The sequence below is a fragment of the Pecten maximus genome, unplaced genomic scaffold, assembly GCF_902652985.1.
Source record: "Pecten maximus unplaced genomic scaffold, xPecMax1.1, whole genome shotgun sequence".
In the NCBI taxonomy this organism is placed as follows: Eukaryota; Metazoa; Mollusca; class Bivalvia; order Pectinida; family Pectinidae; genus Pecten; species Pecten maximus.
Genome location: NW_022979384.1, coordinates 1,409 through 13,633, shown reverse-complemented (window position 1 = coordinate 13,633; position 12,225 = coordinate 1,409). Strand labels below are relative to the sequence as shown.

General features: G+C 45.3%; 1 protein-coding gene across 1 annotated transcript; it reads left to right on the top strand.

Annotated features, from left to right (window-relative positions):
* Positions 1 to 875: 875 nt before the first annotated feature.
* On the top strand, positions 876 to 11,468 carry LOC117318565 (cytochrome b5 reductase 4-like). Its single transcript, XM_033873536.1, has 6 exons — positions 876 to 1,138; positions 2,681 to 2,833; positions 2,985 to 3,132; positions 4,924 to 5,010; positions 9,793 to 9,957; positions 10,700 to 11,468. The coding sequence occupies exons 1-6, from the start codon at positions 943 to 945 to the stop codon at positions 10,752 to 10,754; spliced, it is 804 nt and encodes a 267-aa protein (XP_033729427.1). The 5' UTR covers positions 876 to 942; the 3' UTR covers positions 10,755 to 11,468.
* The last annotated feature ends 757 nt before the right edge of the window (positions 11,469 to 12,225 follow it).

Here is a 12,225-nt window from a genome sequence, read left to right as displayed (position 1 = left end):
GCTCACTAGCTACTTCTATAACATTTATAGAGTGCTCACTAGCTACTTCTATAACATTTATAGAGTGCTCACTAGCTACATCTATAACATATATAGAGTGCTCACTAGCTACTTCTATAACATTTATAGGGTGCTCACTAGCTACTTCTATAACATTTATAGGGTGCTCACTAGCTACTTCTATAACATTTATAGGGTGCTCACTAGTTACTTCTATAGCATTGAAAGGGTGCTCACTAGCTATTTCTGGATTAGTATGGAAGGTAGTTTGGTTGTTTTTTAGCACATCATGTGATCGCCATGCATTCCTTGTCCATCATTAATCTGTTCCTCCCTCTTTCATCCGTCCGTATACAATTCTTGTTATCAATATTCCTTGAGAAGTACTGGATGGACCTTTTTTTCAAATTCCATATGTAAGGTTCCCCTTGGTCCCTTGTTTTGCTCTTTTGCTTGTGTGACAATGAAAAGTTATCGCTATTTCATGAGAAGTACTGATTTCGTCTCAACTTTCATATGTAAGTTTCCCAAGGTCCATACCTATGTCCTGAAGATTTTGAGACTGATCTGAAAATTTAAATAGCTTACAGGCGGGCATATTGGATTTTGATAATGAAAATTGGTTATCGCTATTTCTTGAGAAAGACTGAAAAGATCTTTTTCAAATTTCATATGTATGTGTGGAATGTGTAGTTGCTATAAACCATGTAATTGTTGTTTCCTAGGTCTGGTGTATAGATGCTGCCATGTGGAATCTGTTGTTCCTATAAACCATGTAATTGTTGTTCCCTAGGTCTGGTGTATAGATGCTGCCATGTGGAATCTGTTGTTCCTATAAACCATGTAATTGTTGTTCCCTAGGTCTGGTGTATAGATGCTGCCATGTGGAATCTGTAGTTCCTATAAACCATGTAATTGTTGTTCCCTAGGTCTGGTGTATAGATGTTGCCATGTGGAATCTGTTGTTCCTATAAACCATGTAATTGTTGTTCCCTAGGTCTGGTGTATAGATGCTGCCATGTGGAATCTGTTGTTCCTATAAACCATGACACCAAGCTGTTATGTGTTAGTCTGCCTCCTGGTACCTGTATGTGTGTACCTGTCGGTTATCACGTACATATACGTCACGAAGTGGAGGGTAAGTATTATATACACATCATGTATACCTGTATGTTTGTTATATATGTATATTTATCTGTTTGTAGATAAGTATCTTATACTGAAAACAGTTGATAGATCGTAGTTATACACTTAACGAGTGTCATCCTCTGTTATACTGACTTGTTTTATCAGGTGTGATGGTAGATTGTAGTTATACACTTAACGAGTGTCATCCTCTGTTATACTGACTTGTTTTACCAGGTGTGATGGTAGATCGTAGTTATACACTTAACGAGTGTCATCCTCTGTTATACTGACTTGTTTTACCAGGTGAGATGGTAGATCGTAGTTATACACTTAACGAGTGTCATCCTCTGTTATACTGACTTCTTTTACCAGGTGTGATGGTAGATCGTAGTTATACACTTAACGAGTGTCATCCTCTGTTATACTGACTTGTTTTACCAGGTGTGATGGTAGATTGTAGTTATACACTTAACGAGTGTCATCCTCGTTTATACTGACCTGTTTTACCAGGTGTGATGGTAGATTGTAGTTATACACTTAACGAGTGTCATCCTCTGTTATACTGACTTGTTTTACCAGGTGTGATGGCAGATCGTAGTTATACACTTAACGAGTGTCACCCTCTGTTATACTGACTTGTTTTACCATGTGTGATGGTAGATCGTAGTTATACACTTAACGAGTGTCACCCTCTGTTATACTGACTTGTTTTACCAGGTGTGATGGTAGATTGTAGTTATACACTTAACGAGTGTCATCCTCTGTTATACTGACTTGTTTTACCAGGTGAGATGGTAGATCGTAGTTATACACTTAACGAGTGTCATCCTCTGTTATACTGACTTGTTTTACCAGGTGTGATGGTAGATCGTAGTTATACACTTAACGAGTGTCATCCTCTGTTATACTGACTTGTTTTACCAGGTGAGATGGTAGATCGTAGTTATACACTTAACGAGTGTCATCCTCTGTTATACTGACTTGTTTTACCAGGTTTGATGGTAGATCGTAGTTATACACTTAACGAGTGTCATCCTCTGTTATACTGACTTGTTTTACCAGGTGAGATGGTAGATCGTAGTTATACACTTAACGAGTGTCACCCTCTGTTATACTGACTTGTTTTACCAGGTGTGATGGTAGATCGTAGTTATACACTTAACGAGTGTCATCCTCTGTTATACTGACTTCTTTTACCAGGTGTGATGGTAGATTGTAGTTATACACTTAACGAGTGTCATCCTCTGTTATAATGACTTGTTTTACCAGGTGAGATGGTAGATTGTAGTTATACACTTAACGAGTGTCATCCTCTGTTATACAATGTACTGACTTGTTTTACCAGGTGTGATGGTAGATCGTAGTTATACACTTAACGAGTGTCATCCTCTGTTATACTGACTTGTTTTACCAGGTGTGATGGTAGATTGTAGTTATACACTTAACGAGTGTCATCCTCTGTTATACTGACTTGTTTTACCAGGTGAGATGGTAGATTGTAGTTATACACTTAACGAGTGTCATCCTCTGTTATACTGACTTGTTTTACCAGGTGTGATGGTAGATCGTAGTTACACCCTTGTTCACCCCTCACTTGGGTCACCAGACACTGACCATCGGCTATCACAAGGCAAAGTGTTCTACTTGATGATCAAGATTTACAAAAACGGAGCTTTGACTCCATGGATAGACTCATTAAAGCCAGGTAAGATTTAAAACATCATATTAAAATATTTCCTGCAAGTTGTCAAATACTTAAAATATAATTAAAAGAATTAAAGTATTTAGTCACAGAAGGACTTAAGAGAAAAATTAGCCAAATAAATAACTAACTTGATTATGATGTTGTATCTTAGGTGATACTATAGAAGTCAGCCAGTATGACGGAAACTTTAATGAAAGTCGCCTAGCAGGACAAGGTGACCTCATCATGTATGCTGCTGGAACAGGCTTCACACCGATGGTTGGCCTCATCAACCACTGTATATCACAGAACACCGATAGGTAAGGTTACTTCACCCCCATAATGAGCCTCATCAACTACTGTTTATCACAAAACACAAATAGGTAAGGTTACTTCACCCCCATACTGAGCCTCATCTACCACTGTATATCACAGAACACCAATAGGTAAGGTTACTTCACCCCCATACTGAGCCTCATCTACCACTGTATATCACAGAACACCAATAGGTAAGGTTACTTCACCCCCATACTGAGCCTCATCTACCACTGTATTTCACAAAACACCAATAGGTAAGGTTACTTCACCCCCATACTGAGCCTCCTCAACCACTGTATATCACAGAACACCAATAGGTAAGGTTACTTCACCCCCATACTGAGCCTCATCAACCACTGTATATCACAGAATACCAATAGGTAAGGTTACTTCACCCCCATACTGAGCCTCATCTACCACTGTTTATCACAAAACACCAATAGGTTAGGTTACTTCACCCCCATACTGAGCCTCATCAACTACTGTTTATCACAAAACACAAATACGTAAGGTTACTTCACCCCATACTGAGCCTCATCAACCACTGTATATCACAGAACACCAGTAGGTAAGGTTACTTCACCCCCATACTGAGCCTCCTCAACCACTGTTATCACAAAACACCAGTAGGTAAAGTTACTTCACCCCCATACTGAGCCTCATCTACCACTGTATTTCACAAAACACCAATAGGTAAGGTTACTTCACCCCCATACTGAGCCTCAACCACTGTATATCACAGAACATCAATAGGTAAGGTTACTTCACCCCCATACTGAGCCTCATCAACCAATGTTATCACAAAACACCAATAGGTAAGGTTACTTCACCCCCATACTGAGCGTCATCTACCACTGTATTTCACAAAACACCAATAGGTAAGGTTACTTCACCCCCATACTGAGCCTCATCAACTACTGTTTATCACAAAACACCAGTAGGTAAGGTTACTTCACTCCCATACTGAGCCTCATCAACCACTGTATATCACAAAACACAAATAGGTAAGGTTACTTCACCCCCATACTGAGCCTCCTCAACCACTGTTTATCACAAAACACAAATAGGTAAGGTTACTTCACCCCCATATTGAGCCTCATCAACTACTGTTTATCACATAATACCTGTACGTAAGGTTACTTCACCCCCATACTGAGCCTCATCTACCACTGTTTATCACATAATACCTGTACGTAAGGTTACTTCACCCCCATACTGAGCCTCATCTACCACTGTTTATCACACAATACCTGTACGTATATAAGGTTACTTCACTCCCATACTGAGCCTCATCAACTGCTCTAGGTAAGGTACCTTGCATTTCTGTGCTTTATTTAGATACTACATGATACCATTGATAGTTGAAAGTTTTCTATTGCTATTTCTTGAAACGTTCTGAAAGGATTTGTTTTAATTTTGAGGCTGATCGAGAAACAGGATTGCAAACAGGTCACCATTATATTTTAACAAATATATTTTGTTCTCCCTTTATCTCAGAAAGTTCTTGATGGATGTTTCTAAATTTCATGTGTAATGTTGGTCAAAATTGAATAATCAATCAATGCTGAGGTCACCAGGTCACAGATCAAGGTGGCTGCCATCTTGGATTTCTACTAAAATCCAAGATGGTTGACGTAGCTTCTGCTTGATGGTAATGGGGGCTCTCTATCGGACATAACGAAAGCTAGAACTTCACTGACCTTTGCTTTGTTAAAGTTTTATGTAGTTCATAGAATTTGATGTTAAGTATGTGTCTCCATATATTACTTAGACATCTTTAATCATTTTTCCAGGAAGGTGAAATTAATGTTTTTCAATAAGACTGAAGATGATATATTATGGAGGGAACACCTAGACAGCATATCAGTCAAACATGAATGGTAAGTAACTGATAGATTCACAGCCATACAGTCAGGGAGGTAACATCTGAGGTGTGGGAGGACAGCCATACAGTCAGGGAGGTAACATCTGAGGTGTGGGAGGGGGACAGCCATACAATCAGGGAGGTAACATCTGAGGTGTGGGAGGGGGACAGTCATACAGTCAGGGAGGTAACATCTGAGGTGTGGGAGGGGGACAGCCATACAGTCAGGGTGGTAACATCTGAGGTGTGGGAGGGGGACAGTCATACAGTCAGTGAGGTAACATCTGAGGTGTGGGAGGGGGACAGTCATACAGTCAGGGAGGTAACATCTGAGGTGTGGGAGGGGGACAGTCATACAGTCAGGGAGGTAACATCTGAGGTGTGGGAGGGGGACAGTCATACAGTCAGGGAGGTAACATCTGAGGTGTGGGAAGGGGACAGCCATACAGTCAGGGAGGTAACATCTGAGGTGTGGGGAGGGGACAGTCATACAGTCAGGGAGGTAACATCTGAGGTGTGTGGGAGGGGGACAGCCATACAGTCAGTGAGGTAACATCTGAGGTGTGGGAGGGGGACAGTCATACGGTCAGGGAGGTAACATCTGAGGTGTGGGAGGGGGACAGCCATACAGTCAGTGAGGTAACATCTGAGGTGTGGGAGGGGACAGTCATACAGTCAGTGAGGTAACATCTGAGGTGTGGGAGGGGACAGCCATACAGTCAGGGAGGTAACATCTGAGGTGTGGGAGGGGGACAGTCATACAGTCAGGGAGGTAACATCTGAGTCGTGGGAGGGGGACAGTCATACAGTCAGGGAGGTAACATCTGAGGTGTGGGAGGGGGACAGCCATACAGTCAGGGAGGTAACATCTGAGTCGTGGGAGGGGGACAGTCATACAGTCAGTGAGGTAACATCTGAGGTGTGGGAGGACAGCCATACAGTCAGGGAGGTAACATCTGAGGTGTGGGAGGGGACAGTCATACAGTCAGGGAGGTAACATCTGAGGTGTGGGAGGGGGACTGTCATACAATCAGTGAGGTAACATCTGAGGTGTGGGAGGGGGACAGCCATACAGTCAGGGAGGTAACATCTGAGGTGTGGGAGGGGGACAGTCATACAGTCAGGGTGGTAACATCTGAGGTGTGGGAGGGGGACTGTCATACAATCAGTGAGGTAACATCTGAGGTGTGGGAGGGGGACAGTCATACAGTCAGGGAGGTAACATCTGAGGTGTGGGAGGGGGTCAGCCATACAGTCAGGGAGGTAACATCTGAGGTGTGGGAGGGGACAGTCATACAGTCAGGGAGGTAACATCTGAGGTGTGGGAGGGGGACAGCCATACAGTCAGGGAGGTAACATCTGAGGTGTGGGAGGGGACAGTCATACAGTCAGGGAGGTAACATCTGAGGTGTGGGAGGGGGACAGCCATACAGTCAGGGAGGTAACATCTGAGGTGTGGGAGGGGGACAGCCATACAGTCAGGGAGGTAACATCTGAGGTGTGGGAGGGGGACAGCCATACAGTCAGGGAGGTAACATCTGAGGTGTGGGAGGGGGACAGTCATACAGTCAGGGAGGTAACATCTGAGGTGTGGGGGAGGGGGACAGTCATACAGTCAGGGAGGTAACATCTGAGGTGTGGGAGGGGGACAGCCATACAGTCAGGGAGGTAACATCTGAGGTGTGGGAGGGGGACAGTCATACAGTCAGGGAGGTAACATCTGAGGTGTGGGAGGGGGACAGTCATACAGTCAGGGAGGTAACATCTGAGGTGTGGGAGGGGGACAGCCATACAGTCAGGGAGGTAACATCTGAGGTGTGGGAGGGGGACAGTCATACAGTCAGGGAGGTAACATCTGAGGTGTGGGAGGGGGACAGTCATACAGTCAGGGAGGTAACATCTGAGGTGTGGGAGGGGGACAGCCATACAGTCAGGGAGGTAACATCTGAGGTGTGGGAGGGGGACAGCCATACAGTCAGTGAGGTAACATCTGAGGTGTGGGAGGGGGACAGCCATACAGTCAGGGAGGTAACATCTGAGGTGTGGGAGGGGACAGCCATACAGTCAGGGAGGTAACATCTGAGGTGTGGGAGGGGGACAGTCATACAGTCAGGGAGGTAACATCTGAGGTGTGGGAGGGGACAGCCATACAGTCAGTGAGGTAACATCTGAGGTGTGGGGAGGGGGACAGCCATACAGTCAGTGAGGTAACATCTGAGGTGTGGGAGGGGGACAGTCATACAGTCAGGGGGGGTAACATCTGAGGTGTGGGAGGGGGACAGTCATACAGTCAGGGAGGTAACATCTGAGGTGTGGGAGGGGGGACAGTCATACAGTCAGGGAGGTAACATCTGAGGTGTGGGAGGGGGCAGCCATACAGTCAGGGAGGTAACATCTGAGGTGTGTGTGGGGGGGGGGGGGGGGGGGGAGGCAGTCATACAGTCAGGGAGGTAACATCTGAGGTGTGTGGGGGGGGGAGGCAGTCATACAGTCAGGGAGGTAACATCTGAGGTGTGGGAGGGGACAGCCATACAGTCAGGGAGGTAACATCTGAGGTGTGGGAGGGGGACAGCCATACAGCCAGGGAGGTAACATCTGAGGTGTGGGAGGGGGACAGCTATACAGTCAGGGAGGTAACATCTGAGGTGTGGGAGGACAGCCATACAGTCAGGGAGGTAACATCTGAGGTGTGGGAGGGGGACAGCCATACAGTCAGGGAGGTAACATCTGAGGTGTGGGAGGGGGACAGCCATACAGTCAGGGAGGTAACATCTGAGGTGTGGGAGGGGGACAGCCATACAGTCAGGGAGGTAACATCTGAGGTGTGGCAGGGGGACAGCCATACAGTCAGTGAGGTAACATCTGAGGTGTGGGAGGGGGACAGTCATACAGTCAGGGAGGTAACATCTGAGGTGTGGGAGGGGGTCAGCCATACAGTCAGGGAGGTAACATTTGAGGTGTGGGAGGACAGCCATACAGTCAGGGAGGTAACATCTGAGGTGTGGGAGGGGGACAGCCATACAGTCAGGGAGGTAACATCTGAGGTGTGGGAGGGGGACAGTCATACAGTCAGGGAGATGACATCTGAGGTGTGGGAGGGGGACAGCCATACAGTCAGGGAGGTAACATCTGAGGTGTGGGAGGGGAACAGCTATACAGTCAGGGAGGTAACATCTGAGGTGTGGGAGGGGGACAGCCATACAGTCAGTGAGGTAACATCTGAGGTGTGGGAGGGGGACAGCCATACAGTCAGGGAGGTAACATCTGAGATGTGGGAGGGGGACAGCCATACAGTCAGGGAGGTAACATCTGAGGTGTGGGAGGGGGTCAGCCATACAGTCAGGGAGGTAACATCTGAGGTGTGGGAGGGGGACAGCCATACAGTCAGGGAGGTAACATCTGAGTCGTGGGAGGGTGACAGCCATACAGTCAGGGAGGTAACATCTGAGGTGTGGGAGGGGGTCAGCCATACAGTCAGGGAGGTAACATCTGAGTCATGGGAGGGGGACAGCCATACAGTCAGGGAGGTAACATCTGAGGTGTGGGAGGGGGACAGCCATACAGTCAGGGAGGTAACATCTGAATCGTGGGAGGGGGACAGCCATACAGTCAGGGAGGTAACATCTGAGGTGTGGGAGGGGGTCAGCCATACAGTCAGGGAGGTAACATCTGAGGTGTGGGAGGGGGACAGCCATACAGTCAGGGAGGTAACATCTGAGTCGTGGGAGGGGGACAGCCATACAGTCAGGGAGGTAACATCTGAGTCGTGGGAGGGGGACAGCCATACAGTCAGGGAGGTAACATCTGAGGTGTGGGAGGGGGACAGCCATACAGTCAGGGAGGTAACATCTGAGGTGTGGGGGAGGGGGACAGCCATACAGTCAGGGAGGTAACATCTGAGGTGTGGGAGGGGGACAGTCATACAGTCAGGGAGGTAACATCTGAGGTGTGGGAGGACAGCCATACAGTCAGTGAGGTAACATCTGAGGTGTGGGAGGGGGACAGCCATACAGTCAGGGAGGTAACATCTGAGGTGTGGGAGGGGGACAGTCATACAGTCAGGGGGGTAACATCTGAGGTGTGGGAGGGGGTCAGCCATACAGTCAGGGAGGTAACATCTGAGGTGTGGGAGGGGGACAGCCATACAGTCAGGGAGGTAACATCTGAGGTGTGGGAGGGGGTCAGCCATACAGTCAGGGAGGTAACATCTGAGGTGTGGGAGGGGGACAGTCATACAGTCAGGGAGGTAACATCTGAGGTGTGGGAGGGGGACAGCCATACAGTCAGGGAGGTAACATCTGAGGTGTGGGAGGGGGTCAGCCATACAGTCAGGGAGGTAACATCTGAGGTGTGGGAGGGGGACAGTCATACAGTCAGGGAGGTAACATCTGAGGTGTGGGAGGGGGACAGCCATACAATCAGTGAGGTAACATCTGAGGTGTGGGAGGGGGTCAGCCATACAGTCAGGGAGGTAACATCTGAGGTGTGGGAGGGGGACAGCCATACAGTCAGGGAGGTAACATCTGAGGTGTGGGAGGGGGACAGTCATACAGTCAGAGAGGTAACATCTGAGGTGTCGGAGGGGAACAGCCATACAGTCAGGGAAGTAACATCTGAGGTGTGGGAGGGTTAATGTTTGTGGGTAATTCTAGGGTTGATTGAGGGGGACAATTTTCAGTGTTATATGACACTATAATTGCAAGATTGTGAAGTATGGTGTAAACAATGGAATTGATGATGTCTGATGACAAAAGGGAGATAACCCAATTATTTTTTTGTACCTTGTATATTTGTCTAGGTTTACTGTACAGTATGTACTATCAGAACCAGGAAGTAATTGGAAAGGGCCTCAGGGACGGATCAGGCCAGATCTGATGGAGAGTTTTAGTCCACACTCAGACGGAAAAACTGATGATCTTATATGTGCTTGTGGTCCTACCCCTTTCACCAAAACAGTCATACAGTAAGTATATGATGGACATTTCCTCAAACAACTCCCTCAGTAGATATCAGAACAAGTATATAATGGACACTCCCTCAGTAGATATCAGAACCAGTATATAATGGACACTCCCTCAGTAGATATCAGAACCAGTATATAATGGACACTCTCTCAGTAGATATCAGAACCAGTATATAATGGACACTTCCTCAAACAACTCCCTCAGTAGATATCAGAACCAGTATATAATGGACACTTCCTCAGTAGATATCAGAACCAGTATATAATGGACACTCCCTCAGTAGATATCAGAACCAGTATATAATGCATCAGTAGATATCAGAACCAGTATATAATGGACACTCCCTCAAACAATTCCCTCAGTAGATATCAGAACCAGTATATAATGGACACTCCCTCAGTAGATATCAGAACCAGTATATAATGGACACTCCCTCAGTAGATATCAGAACCAGTATATAATGGACACTTCCTCAAACAACTCCCTCAGTAGATATCAGAACCAGTATATAATGGACACTTCCTCAGTAGATATCAGAACCAGTATATAATGGACACTCCCTCAGTAGATATCAGAACCAGTATATAATGCATCAGTAGATATCAGAACCAGTATATAATGGACACTCCCTCAAACAATTCCCTCAGTAGATATCAGAACCAGTATATAATGGACACTTCCTCACAAACTATACTCAGTTAATCCGTTATGAACTCTGTTTTTTCTATTTGTCTTTTTCAGATTAGCTAAAGACATAGGATACGGTGATGATAACCTGCACGCCTTTCTAGGATAATAGCGTGTTAGCAAACTCAGCAGAATTAATTTGTATCTGGATTAGATACCTTCATGTAGATAGTCCTCAAGAATGTTGTCACACATAGCCTAGTGGTAGTCGACAAAGAGTCTACTGAAGAGTTTACCTGGATACTCTACAGGAGAGTTTACCTGGATACTCTACAGGAGATTTTACCTGTACAGTCTACAGGAGAGTTTACCTGGATACTCTACAGGAGAGTTTACCTGGATACTCTACAGGAGATTTTACCTGTACAGTCTACAGGAGAGTTTACCTGGATACTCTACAGGAGAGTTTACCTGGATACTCTACAGGAGATTTTACCTGTACAGTCTACAGGAGAGTTTACCTGGATACTCTACTAAAGAGTTTACCTGGATACTCTACAGGAGAGTTTACCTGGATACTCTACAGGAGATTTTACCTGTACAGTCTACAGGAGAGTTTACCTGGATACTCTACAGGAGATTTTACCTGTACAGTCTACAGGAGAGTTTACCTGTACAGTCTACAAGAGAGTTTACCTGGATACTCTACAGGAGATTTTACCTGTACAGTCTACAGGAGAGTTTACCTGGATACTCTACAGGAGATTTTACCTGGATACTCTACAGGAGATTTTACCTGTACAGTCTAAAGGAGAGTTTACCTGTACAGTCTAAAGGAGATTTTACCTGTACTGTCTAAAGGAGAGTTTACCTGTACAGTCTAAAGGAGATTTTACCTGAACAGTCTAAAGGAGATTTTACCTGTACTGTATAAAGGATAGTTTACCTGTACAGTCTAAGGGAGATTTTACCTGTACTGTATAAAGGATAGTTTACCTGTACAGTCTAAAGGAGATTTTACCTGTACTGTATAAAGGATAGTTTACCTGTACAGTCTAAAGGAGATTTTACCTGTACTGTATAAAGGATAGTTTACCTGTACAGTCTAAAGGAGATTTTACCTGTACTGTCTAAAGGAGAGTTTACCTGGATACTCTACAGGAGATTTTACCTGGATACTCTACAGGAGATTTTACCTGGATACTCTACAGGAGATTTTACCTGTACAGTCTAAAGGAGATTTTACCTGTAAAGTCTACAGGAGATTTTACCTGTACTGTCTAAAGGAGAGTTAACCTGTACAGTCTACAGGAAAGCTTACCTGTACAGTCTACAGGAGATTTTACCTGTACAGTCTAAAGGAGAGTTTACCTGTATAGTAGATGAGAGAGTTTATCCTGATAGTCTAAACAAGCGTTTATCTGGATAGTCTACAGGAAAGCTTACCTGGATAGTCTACAGCAGAGTTTATCTGAACAGTCTACAGGAGAGTTTACAAAATAGTCTACAGTAAAGTCTAAAGGGTAGTCTACAGTAAAGTCTAAAGGGTAGTCTACAGTAAAGTCTAAAGGGTAGTCCACAGGAAAATCTAAATGATAGTCAACAGGATAGTTTACAAAATAGTCTATAGGAAAATCTAA